This window comes from Erpetoichthys calabaricus, chromosome 2 (genome assembly GCF_900747795.2).
Source record: "Erpetoichthys calabaricus chromosome 2, fErpCal1.3, whole genome shotgun sequence".
NCBI classification, from domain to species: Eukaryota; Metazoa; Chordata; class Cladistia; order Polypteriformes; family Polypteridae; genus Erpetoichthys; species Erpetoichthys calabaricus.
In genome coordinates this window covers 231215115-231239345 of record NC_041395.2, presented here as the reverse complement: position 1 = coordinate 231239345, position 24231 = coordinate 231215115, and the positions used below count along the sequence as shown (strand labels likewise).

The 24231-nt window shown below is 38.1% G+C and overlaps 1 protein-coding gene across 1 annotated transcript in view; it reads right to left on the bottom strand.

Annotated features, from left to right (window-relative positions):
• Positions 1 to 24231, bottom strand: part of zgc:174164 (uncharacterized protein LOC570656 homolog) — a 72413-nt gene that overhangs the window by 34030 nt on the left and 14152 nt on the right. Inside the window, exons 5-11 of the mRNA XM_028795235.2 lie at positions 24112 to 24188; positions 22544 to 22757; positions 20129 to 20194; positions 19959 to 20030; positions 10586 to 10755; positions 8429 to 8510; positions 4564 to 4694 (exon numbers count right to left, since the gene is read on the bottom strand). Coding sequence (XP_028651068.2) covers positions 4564 to 4694; positions 8429 to 8510; positions 10586 to 10755; positions 19959 to 20030; positions 20129 to 20194; positions 22544 to 22757; positions 24112 to 24188 — 812 coding nt within the window. The remainder of the gene's footprint in view (positions 1 to 4563; positions 4695 to 8428; positions 8511 to 10585; positions 10756 to 19958; positions 20031 to 20128; positions 20195 to 22543; positions 22758 to 24111; positions 24189 to 24231) is intronic.

Sequence of the window (24231 nt, the reverse complement as noted above, 5' to 3'; positions counted from 1 at the left end):
TTCATCTAATTTGTGTTGCCATCAGGGAAAAGTAGTGTTTCTTCCCAATGTAGAGGCGTATCCGCGAGAATTACAAGATTTGTTGTTTGGTGAAAGTGAAATTCACATACGCAAGCGGCAGAGACGTGAAGTGGCTAGCATGTAGCGCAGGCCGGGGGGGTTGGTGAGCGAAGTGAGCAGGGGACAAGGAAGCCCCCTAGTGCTTTAAGATGAAGAAAAACACTTGATTCAAGAAATTTTAATATACACATAGGAATGTCAACAACATGAGAAACAGGATCTGCACAATATCAACGAATATCACTGTTGATTTCAGCAGTTTAATAATATTCACAATTTTATTTATTTCACTCCCCCTCGTTTGTCATTTTTTTATTTCATAAGATGTTATTTAAGTGGAAAGTAATAAAATAGTAATATAACTTAATTATAATTACAGACACTATGCAGTCCTATACAACATTTGAATATTTTTGACAAGAACAGGCCTTTCAGCTGAACAAAACTTGTCGATCCTATTCACCTCACTAAATAAGACAAAGTTGAGTTTTGAAGCATTTCTGTTTATAACACTATGTGGTAATGTTTGTATGAAACTTACACTTTACAAGTAATAGTGGAAGAGATTCTTTTAAAATAACAACTTGGATCCATCAATTTTCTTTTCATAATTTTGAACACTTCAGTCATGTCACCACTTGTTTGATTGCTTAAACTGAAAGGGTTCCGTTTCTTCAGTCAATCCCCATAGCCCATACCTCACAGTTCTGGCATCAGCCTTGTTGTGTTGAGCAGGTACAGTTTTACTTGTTTATTTAAAATGCAGTCATTGTAGGAAAGCCGTTTTGTTTTTAGTCATTGCCTCTATTTAATGACTATGTTTGCATGGCCTTAGCCATTTGTTTATAGGTGCTATGCCAGTTGCTGATTACGTGACACAAAAATCATGTGACATGATATTGTATGTCAACACACTTTATATAGCACAGTTACTTATTATCTGAGCATTAAATTACCCTCACATTAAAATTTTAAACAAAGACACACATTCAATTTCTCTTTTAATTAAAAAGTAAATCCCCAGCTTTTCAATTTTATCCACCTTTCCTAAATAATATGTTTACTATGTTATAATTCTCCTCATTTTTGAGATTTGGTCAGGTTTCTAACATTATAATGAATGCTATAGCAATAATTACAGAATGTAATCATTGGTTTATTTTAATGAGGAATCAGAAGCTGGAAAGTACACCAAACAATTATCCAAACATTATGAACCAGAATTCAAAGTAATTAAAACAGAACGGAGTAAGATAAAAAAAGCCAGTAGTTCTTTGACACAACCATAGACCAATAAAAAGACATACTTCATAGCCTGAGCAAAGTAAATCAAAACCAGTAATCTTGAACAAAATAAAAATGCTAAGAATTGTATCACTATCTGCTCAACACTGAACCCTAAGCCAAAGTGGTGATGACGTCACAAGCTGCACATACCCAAGTATCATTCGTAGCAACCACCAGGCATCCAAGCACAACAATGATACAAAATGGTGATATCCATAATAAAAACAGGATGGCCTCATGGTTGATTTTCGTCTGAATTTAACATTTTTATAAAGAAATCAGAACAAAAAATAAATAAGACCACAGAATTGTATTGAGGTCAAAAATGGCCAAAGATTTTCTGAAGCCAGAAAATGACTGAAAAATATTTTTTAAAAAGTCAAATTATGTCAGATATCATAATTAATTGCAGCTGCATATGCAGTAACTCCAACTCATTTGCTTAATTCTTAATACTTTCAGCATCAAGGCAAGTCATTTTTTACTTATTTCTCATTTTATTTCAGCTTATTAACTTAGGTGAGGTCAGGTTGGGTACAGTGCATTGCCACACCCACCACACAACGAAACAGCTTGGGATCCTGGTTGGCAACCCCCCAGGCAGACACACGGTCCAGTCCCATCCCCAGAAATGACCATCTAACTGCCGCAGTCAGGTGTTACATGGGCGTCGCTTTGGCCTGGTCCTGCCACTCTGGTCCTCAACTATGAGGATCCTGTGAGCCAGATCACCCTCCGGGAATCACATCACATGGCCATGGTGCCGTAACTGACGCTCCCTCACAATGCAGGTAATGCGCCTCATTTGGAACTCTGTGAGCAACCGCTCGTTCGACACACAGTCAAACCAGCAGTACCAAAGGATTCTCCGAAAAAAACAGTACCAGAGTCCAGTCTTTGTCTCAGGTCCCTGAATAATGTCCATGTCTTGTAGTTATATAGCAAAACAGGAAGCACCAGGACTCAAAAGACTTCCTCCTTTTGCAAAGATATCGGGAGTGCCACATACCCCTTTACAGTGACCTCATGACACCCCATGTTCTCCCAATCTGTCTACTGACTTCATAGGAAGAGTCACCAGAGACATGAATGTCACTACCAAAGTAAGTAAACCTCTCAACGAGGTCGACAATCTCTCCACAGACAGACACACTGCCAATGACTTTGCCTAAGAGGTCATTAAATGCCTGGATCTTAATTTTTATCCAGGACACTCACAAGCCCAGACACTTACACTCCTTGCTCAGTCTCTCAAGAGCCCCAATCAGAGTCTCCATTGATTCCCCAAAGATCACAGCATCATCGGCATAGTCAAGATCAGTGAATCTTTCTTCACCAACAGATGCCCCACAGCCTGTGGACTCCACAACCTTGGTCAACACCCAGTCCATGAAAGAACTGAACAGAGTAGGAGCAAGAATACACCCCTGATGAACCCCAGAATCAACTGGGAAAAACACAGAGGTTCTGCCTCCACTCTGCAAGGCACTCACAGTACCAGTGTACAGGCCAGTCCTGATATTCAACAGGCATGGGGGATCCTACAAAGTCTCAGGATGTCCCACAGGGCAGCTCAATCAACTGAGTCGAACAATTTACAAAAATCGACAAAGGCTATAAAGAAACTGCCAATATTTGTGTTTGTGCTCCATAAAAACCCTCAGCGCCAGTATGCAGTTGATGGCAGACTTCTTAGACGTAAAACCAGACTGCTCCTGTCTCTGGTAGGTCAGCAAGTGATCATAGATCCTATTGAGGATGGCCACAGCAAGGACCTTACCTGGCACCAACAGCAGTGTTATCCGCCTGTAGTCATTGCAATCCTGGCAATCACCCTTCCCTTTCCAGATAGGGAAGATAAGTCCTCTTTTCCAGTCAGTTGGGATGATGCCCGTCTCCCAAATGGAAGCAAAAATTGCTTGCAATGCAAGGAGGACAGCCTTACCACCAGTCTGGAGAAGATACCACAGATCCCTGCAGTCTTCCCTACCCTCAACTGGTTCATCACCTGTGCAATCGCAGTGAGATTGGGTGGTTCACAGCAAATTGGAAGGTCAGCCTCAAGAACCGTGGACCCAGAGATGTCCAACATCCTAGCCGAAGGATCAGCTTTAAACATCTGCTCAGTCCAGCATCATTCGTAAGGACTGTTCCATCACCCGCCCTGACTGCGACTCTCCAAGGAACAAATTCAGATGTGTGTAATGCTTCAGTTTCTCTGTAAGCAGAATGTGGGTCACTAGACTATAGAGGGTGTGTCACTTGCTCACAGATTCCTTATTAACTGAAGCCTAGTAATTGCCAAGTTGCCTTGTTTATTTGTATTAATACTACTGTTTGTTCCTTCAAGTAAAGTTATAAATTTGGCCTGTCCTAAACTCCTTGCCCTTCTCATTTCTAGTGTAAAGCATCCTTGCCTAACCCACGCATGTTATGCCCTGCAGCCACAAAATTTCAGAGGGTGACTGGAAGAGGAAGACCCAGTCAAAAAAACAAGGCAAAAGTCAGAACCAGGGGAACAACTATCAGTAACCAAAACCAAGAATCAAAAGACAAAAAACGATAGTAGCAAGTTCATAAACCAGAGAAACAAAACAAAAACTATTTTTCAAAAGGTTTGAAGGGATTTGGAATTTGAGTAGTTGGTTGAGGAAGTATACCCTTAAATTATCATTTATCCTATTGCGTGGTGATTGACAGTGCTTATAAAAGCAACTGGGTGAGACATTTGGCTCAATTAACGACTAGTAATGCAAGTTAAATTAATTAAATTATCTACGCTTATTTTCTAATTTTTATTAATTTAGTCAAACAAAGTGTTTATTAAGCTATGACAAATAATGCATCTTTCTTGCAGATTTCAGGCTTAACAATACAGTATAACTATGTGGGACATGAAGCCTTTCTCAACAGTCATGGGCATAGACATAATGCTCTCCTGAATGGGGCACAGGTTCTTGTCTGACCAAAGTTGGTTCAAACTGTGTTTCATGGTCTACCAAAACAGAAAAAATCAGGCTGATAGACATTATGAGCTGGGTATTAGACATCAAAGTAGAAAAGGACCTAATAAATGTTCTTATATTACAGTAAATGCTACTTCAGTCACTTACTTCCTGTTTTTCACAACTAGTTTCATGCCCCTTGAATACACTACAGAAACCTGATAGTAGTTCTTGTGATGTATTTCAAATAGTTTACTAGAATGACACTTACGTTGCATAAGGAGTCATAATAAAGTTGCCATAACAGGATGAGGTATTGGTATTATCATGCAGCATCCCTAGATTGTGTCCAAGTTCATGGGCAACCACAGAAGCAACAAAGGCAACATCATTATCAGTGAACTGTAAAAAAAACAAGAAATAGAGGAAATCACAATGTTAATAACTGTATTAGTAAGAAGACAATTATTAAAACAAGTAGTTACAACAGTTGGTGTTAAATAAAGAAAAGTTCAATTTATTTCACAAGACAAAACAAACAACCCACCTAGAGATGCTCAGTAAAACACAACCTGTGATATTATCAATTATCAAATTTTACTCTTGTTAAACTGCAATGATGCAATAAAAACATATGGAAATTCCATTTGAGTGAGTTCTTGCTTTGTCCCTGATGTAGTTAAGAAACGCTCTTTATCCCAGTGATCCCGAATTGGATTAAGATAGTTTGAGTAGTTCATGTTATGTTTTTGAATGGCTTTCAGATTCGCAGTTTGAAGCTTGGGCTGTAAACAAATCGATTAAATACACTGGCTAATATAGCCATTATTTTTTTCAGATTTCTTCTATGACTATAATGGGAAAAAATTACTTAGAGCCTCTTTGCTCTCCATTTCATATCCTCACACAGACAGCCTGGTCTCAAACATAGGACTTCTAAGTCAGTAAGTAGCAGCTTAACCATTTGTGCTAAAGGGTAACTCTTTATGCCCAAGTGAGCAAGTAGCCCTTTGATGTCCATTGCAATTTGAAAGTTATATTACAAAGCAGTAGGCTCACTTTATAGTGGTGCCATATACAGTATTTACAGTAGCTGTAATGTTTGTCTGTGTAAATGATCGTTTTGTGTATATTAGCAATGACTTACCAGCTAATTTGCCTTGTGCCCATTAAGGCAGAGTGACTTTATCCAATCAACTTAATCCCATCTCAACACCTTTCTTTATGAAACATGGACCATGAAGGAAAAGGAAGAGAAAGAGAAAGAGAGACAGAAAGAAATCGACAGAAAGGTGACCTAGTCCAAAAGTAGCAACTTACTGCATCTGAGGAGAATATCAGTGGTTGGATTTGGGGAATCATCCTGTGCTCAGATCATTGGTAACCAAGATCAGATCAAGGTCTGGTGTGCTTCTGGGGACTTCAGGGACCATTCTGAACCAAGCATGCACTGAAATGCTGACTTTTCAGGAACCAGTTGGATTGTTAATATTATTTTTGGTTTTGTGAAGATGATCCTCAGTACAACAATTGGATGCAATGGCAAAGTATTTTTGGGACTTCACACGGGACTGGTAAACAAGTTTAAAGCTAGTGTGTTTGTGGCATCTCTACAGTTGTTGTTGTTGTGTTTCAGTGTTATTTCAATGTTTGTGTTGTGTTTTTTTTATTATAAACATTTATTTAACTGTAGCCCTGTTTTAAACTTACATTCTTTATATTGGGGTTGGATGTTTTGAATCAGTGTTCTCGAGACTGCTTAGATTGGTGATTGCTATTTGTGGTTAACCTTCATCCATTAAGTATTCATCTACCCTTTTAAGAGCAGATTTATAACAGTCGTATGTGAAACCTCGTTTGTACTGAAGTTTGCTATACAGTACTCTCTTTTGACAAAATGCATTTTATGTGGGTCTCCAGCTGGTAGTTCACATCATTTAACACAGTTACTCCAAATCAACTCTCTTTATGGACCAGATGAGGGAAGGGGTATTTCAATACCATTACTTATCTTTTCCATTTACTGTTGGATAGAAGTTTCCAATTATCTAAAAAAATGATGAAACCTTCTGCTGACTTGTACTTTTCAGCAGAAAGTTAAGAAGATGTAAAAAGACTGGGGCACCCAAAGGAAAACCCACATAGACACTAGGAGAACAAACAAACTCATGGAAATCTGGGCAGAACTTGAGGAAGGATGCTGCCAGCATGATAATGGTTGCCAATGTATTCAAGACAGAGACTGTTTGATTGTATGATACATGAAAAATGTCTTTCAAATTTATAAAATTTCTCATTTGTTAGCTGTGGTATAGTACTACTGAATTCTGATTCATTTCTTGGAGTTCTTCTTTGGATACCTCCGGAGACACATCTCTCTTTAAAGCTGAGGCACATTCTTTAGGCTGTGTAGCATGTTAGGACTCATCAGACTGCTGAAGTGTCTAAAAAACATTAAAATGTCTGCAGAATATTGGCTGTATTTTCTATGAGGTAGTTTACATATATAACATTCTGAAATAAATTAACTCCAGTTCAGAGTAGCTAGCGCCTATACCAGAACCATGACACACATGGAATGAACCAAACCTAGATGTCATTAACAGCATTTTCAAGTCATAAATAATTATGCCTTTATTCTAAATCTTGTAATGCAATGAGATGTAATGTATATGTTTGGAAATAGTATTTTTCAAGCTGATTGGCTTCTGGAGCCAGTCCCAGCCAACTGTTAGTCATAACTTTGAGGTTATAAATTAAATTCTTCTTATTCATCATTCTCACAGGGTCAAAACAGACACATCAGTTTTATATTTTTTAATTGGACTTGCCATTTGTTTTTAGGAATACATGCTTGATGAGTAGAGAAGAATTAATGTGATTATCAGCAGATTAACCATAATGATTCTACCAAATTAATTATTTCTTTCTTGCAGTTGTCACTAAGTGATACTTGATGCAGTGGAATTTGTTGAGAATCTGATCCTACATCTCTGAAATTAGGAACTCTCCTCTCTAAGCCTAGAGTTAGGAAATGGTGGCGGACGGCCGGGACTCATGCCCAGCCGGGAGGCCCCTTCAACACTGGATCCGGGGGAGCAGCCATGGGATGCACGCTATGTCCACCGGAACACTTGATGGCAGCCCCTCTGAGTTGCATCGGGGCCTGTTTCATCGAACACTGGAGCTCATCCTGGTTGGGTTCCGTGGCCACTGCCAGGGGGAGCTAAAAGGCTCCCTGAGCCCATGTGGGCAACAACGCTGCCACACCCGGAAGTACAACCTAATTTAGGTTAATTACCACCTGAAGCACTTCCGGGTGGGCTATAAAGGGAGCCTGCAGCCACTACTCAGGGCACCAGAGTCGGGAGGAGGAGGACGAAGCTGCCCTGGGAGGAGTGGAAGATGAGAAGAATGTGATTTGGGGTGTGATTTACTTTTGATTATTTTGGGACTGTGTTAGGGCCGCTGGGACACGGGGAAGATGTGTCCCATGGTTGAAGAAGAAAATAAAGACTTTTTGTTTGTTTTACATGTGCCTCTGGTGTCAGTCTGTGTCGGGTCGGCACCAATAAAGCGCCTTTATCGCAACATATACAAAAGGATACTACGATAAGGCATTAAAAGAGACCTGCGGTGGGTTGGCACCCTGCCCGGGATTGGTTCCTGCCTTGTGCCCTGTGTTGGCTGGGATTGGCTCCAGCAGACCCCCGTGACCCTGTGTTTGGATTCAGCGGGTTGGAAAATGGATGGATGGATGGATTAAAAGAGACAAGCCTACAATGATAGGAAAAAAATGTTTCGCTGCAAGGACAGGTGGGGCTTCCAGCAAGCTATCACATATAATATCTCTTAGAACAAGATATGAGCATACCTGGACATGAAGTAATGTCATAACAGCCTTGAAATAAAAATACATCTAAGAAAACATTCTTAGTAATGGTGTAAGCAGAAAGTATTTTGATGATTAATCTGTTACATAAAAACCCACATTCTCCTTAATATAGCTTAACATTTCATACAATGAAGAATACTTCTAAAGACTCTAACAAAAAAAATGAATGATACACAATTTCAAACCATTTCCTTTTCAGAACTGGCTTTTGTAAATAAATAGTAAGAAAACCTGTACATACAGAACTGATCCCTCCAGAGGTACTTGGGGAACAAATTGAACTAACAAAGGCCATTCCTAAAATCCCTCCATATGACTGTCCTCTGAAACAAAAACAATTCAAAAAATAAAAATAGATACATGCCATAAAGTTTAACATTTTAATTTATTGAATAATTACACATTGTTACCAATAATTTATTATAATTTTATATAGATTTCAGGACTTGCAGCATATAGGTCGGATACTGATACAATGACATTAAATTGAATTCAAAAAACAAGTTGTCCCATATCTAGTTGTAGTGGGTAAATTTGGTCATCCAGATTAAAAAAATATAATTGAGTATGTATTGTACTCTGTCACCTGTACTGTATGTACTTCTGCTTTTCATATGTCTTATCATGCAAAACATTACTAAAAGGTCAACATCTCCATATATAAAGCTAACGTACTACAATTTTTTTTTCACATTTTCATTAGTACAAAACTGCGGTGGGTTGGCACCCTGCCCAGGATTGGTTCCCTGCCTTGTGCCCTGTGTTGGCTGGGATTGGCTCCAGCAGACCCCCGTGACCCTGTGTTCGGATTCAGCGGGTTGGAAAATGGATGGATGGATGGATTAGTACAAAATAGTACAAAATAAATTCAGTTTATCCAGTAGCTAAATCTTTAGAAAATGTAACTTTACTATACACTCAGGATGTAATTTTCAGTACAGTACTTAAGTGTGACATACATTCCAACAAGTCATTTGATCTTTCTTACATTTGATAGTGGAGACATTCATTGTACTTATTTGAGAGATTGGGGGGCTTGCACTAAAATTATGGTCATTTTGTTTTATTAGGTGTTTGTTTCTGGTGCAGGTCCTCACAATCATGAATTAGATTAAGCAGATGTAGAAATGGATGGTTCTTTCTGTCTTCACTAAATACAAACTAGATAATCTGTATAAATAATGTTATACCTTCTGTTTGCATTTTGACAATTTTTGACTTTGATATTATTTATCATTTGATGTTATTTATTTTTGCACACTAAGGACCTCCTTTCTACCCTCAGATTGCATCTTGTCTGTTCGTTCATAGGTCAGGTCAGGTTGGGGAGCATGCACTGGTATAGGGCATTGCCACACCCACCACACGACAAAACAGCTTGGGATCCTGGTTGGCAACCCCCAGGTAGACACGTAGTCCGGTCCCATCCTTCGGAAATGACCCTCTATCTGCCGCAGTCAGGTGTTACATGGGCGTCGCTTTGGCCTAGTCCTGCCACTCTGGTCCTCAACTATGAGGATCCTGTGAGCCAGATCACCCACTGGGAATCACATCACATGGCCATGGTGCCGTAACTGACGCTCCCTCACAATGCAGGTAATGCGCCTCATTTGGAACTCTGTGAGCAACCGCTCATTCGACACAAAATCAAAACAGTGGTACGCAAGATTTCTCCAAAGAGACACAGTACCTAAGGAGTCCAGTCTTCATCTCAGGTCACTGGATAGCGCCCATGTCTCACAACCATATAGCAAGACAGGAAACACCAGGACTTGAAAGACTTGGACCTTCGTCCTTTTGCATAGGTATCGGGAGTACCACAGAGCCCTTTCCAGCGACCTCATGACTGCCCCATGCTCTCCCAGTCGGTCTACTGATTTCATAGGAAAAGACAGACAGACACATGGCTGATAGCCTAAGAGGTCATTGAAGGCCTGGATCTTGGTTTTTATCCAGGACACCCGCAAGCCCAGACACTCAGACTCCTCGCTTGGTCTCTTAAGAGCCCCGATCAGAGCCTCCTTTAACTCCGTGAAGATCACAGCATCGTTAGCAAAGTCAAGATCAGTGAATCTTTCTTCGCCAACAGATGCCCCACAGCCGTTTGACCCCACGACCCTGCCCAACACCCATGCAAGCATTGAACAGTGAAGGAGCAAGAACAAACCCCTGACAAACCCCAGAATCAACTGGGAAAAATGCAGAGGTTCTGCCTCTGCACAGCACTCACAGTACCAGTGTACAGGCATGATATCCAGCAACCATGAGAGGATCCCGCGATAAAGATAGGATAAGAGGAAAATTAGAAGAAGAAAACAATGTCACAGTCTCATTTATGGGACATTATGAAATATTTGGTTGAATAGATTTTCTTAAATGGAATATAAAGTAAGCTTACATGATCAAATGTGCAGCATCATTTCTTTTCCTGGGTAGTAGGTCATTCTCTCTCCACTTGACAAAAGATCCCAGTACATTGCCTGCTGTGTTTGTGACATTGATATAATTTTGTTCCTGCCATATTTCCAAGCCCACCAGGACAACGCGAATATTAAGCTGTTGATACAACTAAAAGATGACATAACAAGAGTGCTTTTAATTGACATATTTGAATTAAGCTTTTTCAACTTCATAAATCTGTTATTTGCTAAAGGTAGTCCATGTTGTAGACTGTGAATAAGTCATTGTAACTGTACATGCACATAAAAATATCCATTCATCAAAAACCCTGGTCAGGGCCAGCCTATTAGGTTTCTATCCCCTACCCTAACACCACAGACACATAGTATGTTCTGGTGGTAGTATGTTATTAGGCTAAACAATTAATACCTCTCACAAGACACACCATAAGATCTAAAATGGGCATGATCTAAGGTAGTGCACTTCCTCCTTTTATATGGGGAAACTAGCCAATTAAGCATTTTACCCACCAAATAAATTCTGACCTTCTCTTTGACCAGGAAAGATACTCTTAGAGTTACATTTATGTGCAAGATGCCCATGTAATGAAGCATATTGTATTTCATGGTTCTGTCATCCTGTTATTCTGTTATCCTGTCACCAGGCATCATGTTCTGTAATTACATGGGTGTGGGAAAGTGTAGGTCAGAAGACTTGATTATTTGATATTAATTAATCCATTAATTATAAATCTTGCCTTTGGCAATTGCAACAATTAAATATCTCACCAATACAATCTATTGGTAACACAAGGATTATAGAAATATGATAACTGCATATATAGACATAAAAGAGAATTTGAGACAAACAAGACTAACAAACATAGCAGACACTACTCTGCTGGGCCCTTGAGCAAGACCCTTAACCTGCAATTGCTCCAGGGGCGCTGTAAAATGGCTGACCCTACGTTCTGACCCCAAGGGGTATGCGAAAACTAACAAATTCCTAATATAAGAAATTGTATAAGGCGAAATAAAGAAGAAGAAGAAGAAGACACTGGCTGTTCTTTTTGTTTGTTTAGAGATTTTATAAGCATTTTCAATTTTTGAATGTTCTGTCTAGGACAAAGTAGGCATCTCCCATTTTGCTAGGCTTTTAGTGGGACAAAAGACTTGTTAAGACAACAGATTTATCAATGATGCAGAAATTCAGCTGCACCCCTAAACACATTCCAGAGTGAATGGCAGAATTGCTGTTTGAATCAACACCTCTGAACTTAATCTGATAATCTGATAACAAAGTTGTAAATCAGGGTTGAGCTGAAACCTCTTCAGAGACTACTTCAGACAAAGAGGCACCAAATGGACAATCATTTTAGGCTTGTAATTGGTAACTGAACAATGACTGGATGTGGTAAAGCACCTTTAAGCAGCCACTGGTTCTGTAACTCAAGTAACCTTGATCCAATCACCAGAGGTTACACCTTCCTTTAAAACTAGCTGCATTAATCTAATCAGCATCTTTGGGGCCAGAAAGCTAATGACCTTTTCTCTTTCGAGGGAGCTGAAATCTGACGATCTGTTCTCTTTGATAGTTTGAAAGCTGACTAGGTGCTCTTCGGTGTGAAAAGTCACTGAATTTCTGTGGAGCAAAAAGCTCACTAACTTTCTTTGGCCTTGAAGCTACTCTTCATAGAACCTTGGAGCTGGACACCCTGAACTAGTTCCAAGATCCACTCTTCCAAATCAAGCTCCATGCCAGTGACTGAGCCCTCTTTGAAAAGCTATTACTTCAAGAAGGGAAATTCAATGCCTATACTCTTCTGCCAGAAAGAGTAACCTTTTTCTCTGTGAAGTTACAGAGGACACAGCAAAGAGCTTAGCAGAAGGGTATGGAAAGCGGCATCACACCACACCATGGACAAAGGACCATGTTGAAAACACAAAGAGTGCACTCCAACACAATCAGAATTTTCCAGAATTGAACCCGGAGTAACAACACACAACTCCACACAGCATCAGACATCATCCTTAAAGCCTTGGTATTATAAAACTGTTTATCTGTGCCAAGATAAATTAGATCTCTAAATAGCCAGCCAACCACATCTGTTTTATATATTCGACTGTCTAGTCTGTATTGCACCCTGTCTTCTATGTTGATATACATGCAGTTATCATATTTCTGTACTCCTTGGGTTTATCAATAAATTTTATTAATCTGTTTCTTAAAATAAGTTTGCTTCAGTAACAGAGAAAGGTAAGGAAGACAAAGTGGGAGCCTTACCAAATTATTTAATTAATTACTGGCATCGCCAATGGTAAAACTGACAATTAAGTAACAATCAATCAATTCTTCTTCTCACATCAATACACAATTTCAAAACATTTATTTGGTGTCCATGTGTAGTCCATGAAACAGAGATTCCTTATTCTTTGTCTTTTCAAAATGCCCAAACTCCCTCATGTTAAATAGAAACAGCTAGTAAATGACTGATTTTAGCTCCTCTTAACTATCTTCAGTTGAACTGAAATTGGGCTTTGACCAGACCTCTCCAGAATGGTTTGTTTATTTAGAACACTTCAGTGTGGCTGTGGATTTCTCCTACCAGAAAACAAATCTTCACATTCTCAGACTGCTTACAGACTGAATAGTCTAGGGTTTTTCTGTACTTTACTGCATCTGTTTTGCCCTTTGTCTTTGCAAATTTATTAGCATGATGCTACCACAGTTATCTATACATGGCACCAATAGCCTGTTCAGAATTCTCTGCAGTGGTATGTTTGTGATTAAAACTGATGTCAAAAGGAGTTCATTTTGCTCTTATAAGACCTTATCACCACATGCTTTCTGGCCAGATGTTTCTGAGATTTGATGTGACTTTCATTATACTTCTCTCCTATGAAGCCCAGTTTTATGAGACCCCTGTATAACCGTTTCAAGGTGCCATATTATAGGGAGGTCAATCGGTTGGCCAGTTGGTGCAAACTCAACAGAGTTGCAAAAAGTACTCAGCAATGATACTTGGGCAAAAGACAAAGTACTCCATCAGTATTTCAGTTAAAGAATACTTGAGTAATAGTAAAAAAAAAAGTATTCAAGTACCTAAAGTAAATGTACATTTTATAATAATGAGAAATGCAAGGCTTTGTCTCAACAACATACTTATTTTATTTTTAAACAACACTCACAAAATATTTTTGCTAAAGTAATTAACTAAAGAATAAGGAATCATGTAAATGCAATCATGTACATAACTGCAGTGAATGTCATGGTGGTGACCAGAAAGTGTGGTACTAGTACTAGTGGTACGAATGTGGATATGACTTACACTGTGCCCTATTGCGATACTGGCAGCAGTAGGTGAGGCATCACTACTCCAGAGAGAAGAATAATAAAATAAGATATAAAAATAAGAATAAAAAATTAAGTGAATGGCTGATAACCTTATCATTTGAATAGATGCACAATACAGTATAAAAATTGAATGAGAATCAACACACATTTGGTTTATTATAGATGGATTTTAGAAAGGCAATTATTATGCTAAATAGTAATAAACAATTTCAGAATTGTTGTTTATGTTTAACAAGAATCCTCATAAGAAAGCTGCATTTCCTTCGCTCAGTTTAGTACCCAATTCTATCTATAAATTACCTGCTCAAACACTCATGTATACTCATGTTTACTCATGTATACTATAGAATTAACCACAATTGATCTCAAGGTATATTATTAACTCTCCAGAATAACCAGATGTATACCAGTTGGTTGTCGCATAATATATATTTAATGCATTTCTACAGAGCCCATTTAAAATTCTACAGAATAACATTCTCCCCCACATATAAGCATTAAAGCAACTGGCATTAATATTACAAGACAATAACTCAGCTACAATACCAGATAATAAAATGGCAATTACAAATGGGGGAATCAGTGTTCTACTGATGAATACTCTGGACATGGGTCAATTCTGTTAAATTTAAATGCTTTCCCCTAAATTTCATAATGGACGATAAAAAGGACAGCTCAGAGAAAATATAAGTCACACATTTTGCAATTCAGTGGAAGACAGAATAACAGATGTACAGTTATTATCCAATAATTTACCAACACAAAATACATTGCTATTTAAAGTTCAATCTTGCACACAAAACTAGAATATTTACCTAATAAGCCACCTATATTTCCGATAAGTCACACCAGAGTAGTGTTCTGTTAGCTTTCCCTGAACTCAGATTCCATAAGGTTGCAACAAAAAACACTTATCTCTGCTTGAAGGAAAGCTGACACCCCTTTTATTAGCTCTAATATAACAGGGGACAGCAAGACCTTGGTGTCACTCCCTTCACCCTCACAGGCTGTGAGATCCCTCTGGAACCACAAGTCTGTCTTCTTCAGTTAACCTGTGACTTTTATGGCTAGGCTCACTCTAGCATTTCAGTATCTGGGCTTATAAGAATCTGACGCAATATCTTGTGTATTAAACATCTATTAATCATTACATCAGGCAGATGCTTCATTATGATTCAGAGTAATCTGCACTTCAAGCTAATGTATAAGCATCATAAGCATCATAATGTATAAGCATCTTTTACTGTCTGCACCTATTCCATCAACACTAGATAGTTTTGTTCACCACTATAACACAGCCCTTCACTGAGCATTAGATAAAACAGCTCCTTTAAAACATAAGGAGGTTTCCTTTAAACGTTCAGCTCCTTGGTATAACTCAGAATTGCGATCTATGAAAGCAGCTGGCCGACGCCTTGAGAGAATGTCACGTAAGACTGGCCTCACCGTGCACATCCAGGCTTTCTCTGACCACCAAAGAGCTTACAGAGAAGCACTAACTTCTGCCAAGAACACCCATTATGGCAGAATAATAGAAAGTAGCCATGATAACCCAAGGGTTTTGTTCTCTGTAGTTAATAAACTACTCGAACCCGCATCTGGTCCAACTACCTCTTCTACTGAAGTCTGTGAGGAATTCCTCCACTTTTTCCGTAACAAAATTAAAGATCTAAATAATTCAACCAACATAAATACATCATCTGTTTATATCTCTCCCTGTTTTCCCACTCCATCCAGCTCCTTCTCTAAGTTCTCACCAGTCACATCTGCGTTTGTTAATGACCTGCTTTATAAGATGAGGCCGACTACTTGTGTACTGGACCCCATCCCCACCACACTACTTAAATCCTGCCTTCATGCCATAATCCCGACTGTTACAACAATAATAAACTCATCCCTTGACACTGGCTCTGTGCCGCTCACTTTTAAAATTGCTTCTGTAACCCCAACGTTAAAAAAGTCTGGCCTTGATGCTGACAATCTTAACAATTTCCGGCCTATTTCCCACTTACCTTTCCTGTCAAAAGTTCTTGAGCGTGTTGTAGCTTCCCAACTCACCAATTACCTAACCTCTAATAATTTGATGGAACCCTTTCAGTCTGGTTTCAGGGCGCGGCACAGCTGTGAAACTGCTCTGCTACGGGTAACCAATGATTTGCTTATGGCAGCAGACTCTGGACAAACCAGCATATTAATTCTGTTAGACCTCAGTGCAGCATTTGACACTGTCAGACATGACATCCTACTGTTCAGAATGGAGAACATGCTGGGTATCTCTGGCACTGCCCTCCAGTGGTTCAAGTCCTATCTGACTGATAGGCAAGAGTTTGTTAGTCTTGGCAACAGTAGATCCAGCTCAGCGCCAGTCACACAAGGAGTCCCTCAGGGCTCTGTCCTCGGTCCTCTGCTTTTCTGTATTTATATGCTTCCCCTTGGCCATATTATCCGTAGTTATGGATTGGGTTATCATTTTTATGCAGATGATACTCAGCTCTACTTCAATGTTAAAAGTGGAACTTCATCAGAGCTTTCTCAGCTCACAACCTGCCTTAGTGAAATTAAAACCTGGATGGAGCAGAAGTCTTTAAAATTAAATTGCAATAAAACTGAACTCCTGCAAATTGGGACTAAAATGCAACTTAATAAAATGAGCTCCTTCCCAGTCCATCTTGGCAGTGATCTCATCAGACCTGCCTCTACTGTAAAAAATCTTGGTGTCATTTTTGACTCCTCCCTCACTTATTCCACCCACATAAATCACATTAAGAAACTTTCTTACTTTCACCTCCGTAACATATCCCGTGTTCGCTCCTTCCTCTCCTTCTCTAATGCTGAGAAACTTGTCCATGCTTTTATCACATCCCGCATCGATTATTGTAATTCCCTACTGGCAGGTGCCCCTTCTAATCTTATATCACAGCTCCAGCTTATTCAAAACTCAGCTGCAAGAGTCCTTACTCGAGCCAGCAGCAGCGAGCACATCACACCCATCCTGCTCCGCCTTCACTGGCTCCCTGTGTCCTACAGAATCGAATATAAAATCCTACTAATAACCTACAAAGCTTTAAATAACCTCGCGCCAAACTACATCAGTGACCTTCTCCATCACTATGTGCCTGCCCGCCCACTAAGGTCCTCTGATTCTGGTAATCTTGTTGTGCCCGTCATTAATCTACACTCCATGGGTGACAGGGCCTTCAGCTGTATAGCGCCCAGACTCTGGAATGACCTACCAAAATTAATCAGGTCAGCTGACTCCATGAATTCTTTTAAAAAACAACTCAAAACTCATCTGTTCAGGAAGGCTTTTAGCTCTACTTGACTTTATTACCTTTCTCTCAGTTTACTTCTCTGTCAAGATGCTCATGTAACCTGTATGTGTGTGCGAGACCATCAATTATGTTGTCTGTTTTTTTTTTTTTTTTTTCAGAATTTACTGTCTTAATCTTCTTTGTTTATTTATCTGGTTTGTACAATGCTATATACTGTATATTCTGCCGTTCTTTATTTATTCTGTAAGTGCCTTGAGCATGGGAAAGGCGCTATATAAATAAAATGTATTATTATTATTATTATTATTAAATACTTCTCACATCACATCATTAATATGGTCTTCCTTTTCCCTAGTGTCATTAGAGAGAATGCATATGCATATCTCAACTCTTTTTCTCTGTGTTTTTTACTTCAACCAAGCTGTGGTCATGCAGCACCTTTTAAAGTGAACATCATCCCAACATGCGTTATGATTACAAATAGACAGTGCAACTGCTTGTATTTTTTTTAACAATAAGGTCAAGTGAAATGCTCTGGTGCAATGCTTTATCAACTAGAGCACACTGTCATCCCAGGACATGTAACAAGCAAAACAGGTTGTGCTTTCCCTGTGTGCTCTGCATTCCAGCATTTGAGAACTGTCTGTCTGTCTATTTGTCTGTCACTCTCTCCTGGAGGTTTGATGGAGACCTAGCATTGTCCTGTGCCAGTCTCTTACCAGTTGAGCACCTCCTCATAAACTGAAAGTTTCTGATCTATTTTCAAGTAGTGCCAGTGCACCAGTCTACCTAAAACATATGTATATTCATGTTTACTGTATATGTGTTTTTTACTACGTTTAATGTATAAGATGAGTTGATAAGAAACAGAAAGGTGAAGAGAGGTGAGAACGATGGAGAATAAGATGTCAGTACACATGAAAGATGAATGCTGTGCTGGCTGCATTGTGATCATTCTGATTGTGGTAAAGCTTGTTACCAGTTCCATTGTACTGTGGTCATTGACAGAAGAACAAAGCTTGTGAGAGAAGACTCACATATTCTTTTTCCGGTTTCGTTGTGGTGGCGGCCTGCGCCACCACCATCTACTCAAAGCACAATGATGTTCCAACATTGATGGATTAAAAGCCAGAAGTCTGCATGACCATCATTATCTATTCCTTCCATGAGAACCCTAAATACAAAGAGGACTATTTCATTTATGTTAGGTAGAATGCCCAGAGGGGACTGGGCGGTCTCGTGGCCTGGAACCCCTGCAGATTTTATTTTTTTCTCCAGCCGTCTGGAGTTTTTTTTTGTTTTTTCTGTCCTCCCTGGTCATTGGACCCTACTCTTATTCCATGTTAATTAATGTTGTCTTATTTTAATTTCTTACTTTGTCTTTTATTTTCCTTTACTTTCCTTTTGTTGTTGTTATTAACCAGACAGACACAGGCCACTTCATCATAAAACAGTATGATAGACGCATATGTACATAAAATATTACATACTGTATGTACACAAAATATTAATTTTGTAATAAATATGTCTTGCAGTTAATAATCAATGTATTGATCTTTTTTCTTAACTCGTGAAATCAAATGAGCAGCCAATGCAAGTTAACTTTGTCTTATTTCTAACCCTTCACATTTTTTATGTGAAATACAAAAATATACTCATATATGGGGTTTGTGAATATGTTTACAGTGTATGTATATATAATGTATTTATGCATGTGTGTATGTAAATGCATTGTTCAATAATTTATATATACAGTACATAAAAAACAAACTCAAATTGTTCAAATAATATGAAGCATTTAGTTGTTTCTTTATCTGTAAGAAAGCCAAACTAACCACCAACATACACCAGTGAGCACTTTATTATACATGTTCATTTTATTTCTAACTAAATATATAAAGGTTTGCAAATTGGTAAAAAAAGGGCTCATCTGATTTCCAGTGTAAAAGTAATATTTCATAACTGACATTTAAAGTAGGTATAGTTAGGCAACTAAAACTGATTGGGAAAAATGTATCAAATTCAGTGTCTCAATATAAACAAAATTTTATGAAAAAGTCTAATTTTTAAATAAATTAATACTAAATACAGTAAGTTTACCTTGTAAGATTTCTTTTTCAGTTGTCTTTTTCAGTTACAATTTATATCACTTGTAATATTCTTCAGGTTAAATGCCCAAATTTCCATATTCATTACAGAAATTCTGTATTTCTGCCAGCAACCTCTGAACACTAGAAATGCAATGTTGTAATAGGAGCAAAAGACCATCCTATGTTTCTGTTCTTGTGTTATAATGCCTCCTTAACACCAGAATAAGTCATTATGACAATCCTGTTATTTTTAAAACTGAAGTAATCCTGGATTCCTTTCCATTTATTTCTGCTGTGTACTCATACCATACTTAACCAATCCATTGACCATATTCTGATTGGATTAAATAATCTTTATTAAGAAAACTTTAAACCTGGGGCTATTTCTAGTTTTAAATTTCCTCCTGTCTATTATTAACAGACAAAGTATATGCCATTACCCTCTGAGTTATTTCCAGATATTACAAGCAAAATCATTGCAGGATATTTGTCTTGCCTGAAGACTTTGATTAGTCTCCTAGGACCTCAAAATACTCACTCAGAATCAGCATTTAAATAAGGTGGTGGCGTAAAAAAATATATATGTTATTCAAATAACATTGCCTAAGAAATGCAGAAGATCATACTCAGTATGTCAAAAATGTATGTTACTTACCACGTCAAGGATATTGGCCATGCTTGTCATTTGATTCTCTACGGCTGTCGCATTGGAATTCATAAACTTATACTGTCAAAAGAAATATTATGTAAAGCAATAGGAAATTAGATTGAGCTTTTTGTTAAATAAAGACTTAATTTATTTAAAATGTTACAATATAAACTTACCCTTGTATTGTCAACCACAAATACAAACTCCACATAATATGTCTGTGCTAAGACTTCACGTTTTTTCTAAAAATCAAAAAGAAAAAATGATGTACTTATTAATGAGGTATTAAGGAATAATAATGAATATTTCAATTCTAACAAATATTGAAATAATTACTAGTGAAAATAAACTCTAGGAATCAAAACATCTAGCTTATGTTTAATTATGTCCAGCATTGCACTGCAGCCAGCAGCCAGACAGTAAATTGTAAAGTATAACAATAGTCTACATGGAAACATTTTTGCCATTTCTTTATTATGAGTGGATTATTAAGCATGTGAGGTTTTCAGTTCAATTTTGTTTGAAATTTTCATTTGATAATCTGGGTATCAACTAGGTCCTTTTTATTTGCTTCTCTTTAGTTTTTGCAAGTTAACATTATGTTTTTTCTATTTTGTAAAAACAATTATGCACCAATCAAATTGTACCCCTAATTACATGTTTTGCAACCTCACAACAGTAACTCCTCCTTTCTTTTAGAAATACAGCAAAGCTCTCAATTAAAATATATAACTTTCTAATCATCCACTATCAAATATGCTTTTTCCAGATCAGGGCCACAGCATCCAGAGCATATCATGGTAGGATCAATCTTAAGGCAGAAACAAAACCTTGGATATGTACACCAATTCATCCTAACACAAACCTGCACATAGCCACATTAACTCACATGATGTCATCTTAGAATTGCCAAACCTCTTCTGAAAATGTTTCAATTTATATATAAATTAAATACACTTCAGTTTTTTTGCATAGCAGTCATCACTGATTGCAGGCACAGTGTACTGTGACAAGTCCTTGGGAAAATGCAAATACAAAGTTTACAAATTCCCAGTTGCATAATGAGTGCACATCAAGGCACAGATTTTTTTAACCAGACAGGAAAACAGAGTAGATAGAATGTGATTAACATATAGTGGAACCCAACAATATTTATCCATTATTTAATTGTTGGAGTATGGCCAGTTGACATCGGAGGAGAGGAAGATAAACAATCCTGTCAGCAGCAACCCTGGAGAAAATAAACCCCAGGAGAACCACAGTCCTCATAACAGAAATTTCAAAGCTGAAGTCAGACACAGTCACAGGCCCAGAGGCATTGGCCTGCTGCCTGCCACCTTCTCCTGGCCAGTCTACAGTTGAGTCTGTGATGGGCCATGAAGTCTGACAACAGAATATTTTAATCCATTGACTCCCTGGCTCCCAGTATCGCAGGTATCTTTTCCACGGGGTGGAAAAAAGCTTGGATGTAGAGCAGTGGCAGCAAGTACTACAGTGGGATACCAAGAAGAGAAACAAAGTACTGTATATCAAAAACAATATTTTAAAAATATGTCAAATTCTAAAGTAATTGGCAATAGCTATTGGAATCTGTGTGCACATGCTAGAGATATTTTGTTATATGTTTGGTTGCAGTGCTTTGCTCTTTCCTTAGGCTTCTGGTGACCTCAAGCTCTGGAACATTCTGATGCCATTTGTATGACTTTTTACTGTGTATTCTGAGTTATTATTTATTTATTTAAATTTCCTGTCATTTCACAGACATCACTATAGTTATGGCCATACTGTTTATATAGCAACAGTGTTGTTGGCAGTAACATGATGCAGTGGCTGTGCACGTCTACTGTGATCTACTCGACTGCTTTGAGACTTTTTTGTGACCTACAGTTACAACAATAGTGATACAGGCTTTTAAATGAGTTTTTCAAAGACATTTTCCTCCACGTCAGTGTCATGGACAACTGGAACCTGTCATGGAAGCATTGAATGGAAGGCAATTCACATGTAATGGGAATAGAAAAGTTATCATTTGTGATGACTGGTCTTTGCACTTTACCTGAATTTCTGATCTGGGTTTGAGGAGAGACGTAAGGTCACTGTTGATTTGTTGCTTGGTCCACAATATAAAAAACTTTTTTTTTTTTTTGTGGAAATAAAATGCAAACTAAACACATTAAGCATGTATTGCGCCACTCCAAATACAATGCAACTACAAACAGGTAATTTCTGACTGACTTTGTTGTTCTATTTATTGCATACTATTGAAAGGTGTGAGAAGTCAACATTACATCACAGGTTGGCAAATTTCTGTAGCATTGTTTTTTCTGCATTGCCCTATTGGGAGCTACCACATAGTGGGTATTAATGTAAAATTACAACTGGGAAGCTTATATTTCTCTTCTGTGCAATAGCACATGAACACAGCACAAGATCCCTGTCTGAAAGCAGGGTACAATTACACTCACACACATACACATTAACCCATTGTTTAATATGGGCCAAACGAATCAATGACCAGGACTAGGAAGTTATGACCTGCAGAGGAAGATCTCCTACACTGATACTTTGAATTTGACAGAAATAAATTGTACCCTGAGATGTTCAGTAATGAAATCCAATGAATCTTTGTAATTTGTGGTACCATGCACTGAGGGTTCATCCTTATGTTTTACTTCAGGATTAATGTTGGTGGTCCCACAGTGTTTGTGCCTCATTTGCTGCATCTCATACAAAAGGTGCTCATTTATTGAAGACTCGGTTATGGGTTCAATCACATAAGTTTTATTATCAATGAAAATCAAGCCACTGTAAGACATAAACACATAATAACACGTTTATTCAGTCACAATATTAAACAAAAATGCTTCAATTGATATAAAGTAATCACTTAATAATCCATCAAATGAAGGATATCCAGTGGAGCAAATCAAGCTCAGACTGTTGACTAAAAGATTTGGGTCCATTATTTAAACACAGCAAACAAAAGGTTCAGAACCCTATCCAGGGATGTTGATATCCATTATGGGTGACACTAGGTGGCAGTGGCTACACTATCCCAGGACTGGAGTTTGATGTCAAGGCAGTTTTGGATTCTGAAGAATTAATTGTTGAAATGAACTGATACTACTTTCCTTATACTTTACAGGTTAAATCAAAAAAGGATAGGCTTTGTTCATAATTTTTCCTCATAGCAGTCAATGGAAACACCCATTCTGGAATGCAATGATGTGATCTCTCTGAACAGCAAGGTGTGACAGCCAGGGCATAGCACTCAAGTAGGAGATTCTTTAACTAGTAGGCCAAAAGGAGGTATAGTGTTTCTAATGTATTGTAGATGGATTGTAGCTGAGCATTATAATGGGTTTATGATTTATGTTGCTGTCTGCACATCTTGTTTGTAGACAGTGCTATAAGACGAGGAAGCAGAAATCAGTTATACTCTACCTTTATCTTTTTGAGTGCTTTGGTTACCACCCAATATCTAGAAACATCTTGTCTCCATAAACAGACAAATGTATCTGGAGATTGCATTTGTGATTGAGTGTTTCAATATGTGTAATAATAATAAATGTTATTTATGTAGTACGTTTTCCATGCTCGAAGTGGTTATATATATGCCCCTATAGTATAGGGGCATATACAGAACATTTGATCCTTCTTTACAACATTTACTAGGACAAATTCTGACATCCTGCAATGCTACTGAAAATAAAGATGTTGGGAAGGATAAGCATTGTCAAAGGGTACGTGATGATGGTGATATTTCTTCTAGTTACACAACAAAAGGAATTAAAGGCAAACATGCACAAGTGACATTGTATATGAGGTATTTTGCACAAAAGAGAGATAGTTCCCTTAAGAATTGGACAGAAAGTTATAGCAAGACTAGGGAACCCATCAGTCATAAGCAGAGGGTTTTTTAGTGGCCTCTATTTCGGGTTCTGAGAATTACTAAAGGCACTGACACGGGTATCTCAGCAGAAGACTTTCACCAACACAAGAAGTGGAAAATAATTAGTAGAGTATTTTAGGTGTAAATCATGGAACACACTACACACTCATATAGTTAAAGTGTTTTTTGTTATTGTTTAGAAATCAACTGGTTCTCATGCTGGAACAATTAACATATCAGATAATCAAATAAGCCTTTTGAACATACCTGAGGCCAGCACATGTGCTTAGTATGACAAGAGAGTCTTTTACACCTTCCACAAAACCACGATAGTGGCAGTGCCTCTGAAAATACAATAAGAATGTCAAAAATATACAATTCCCAGAC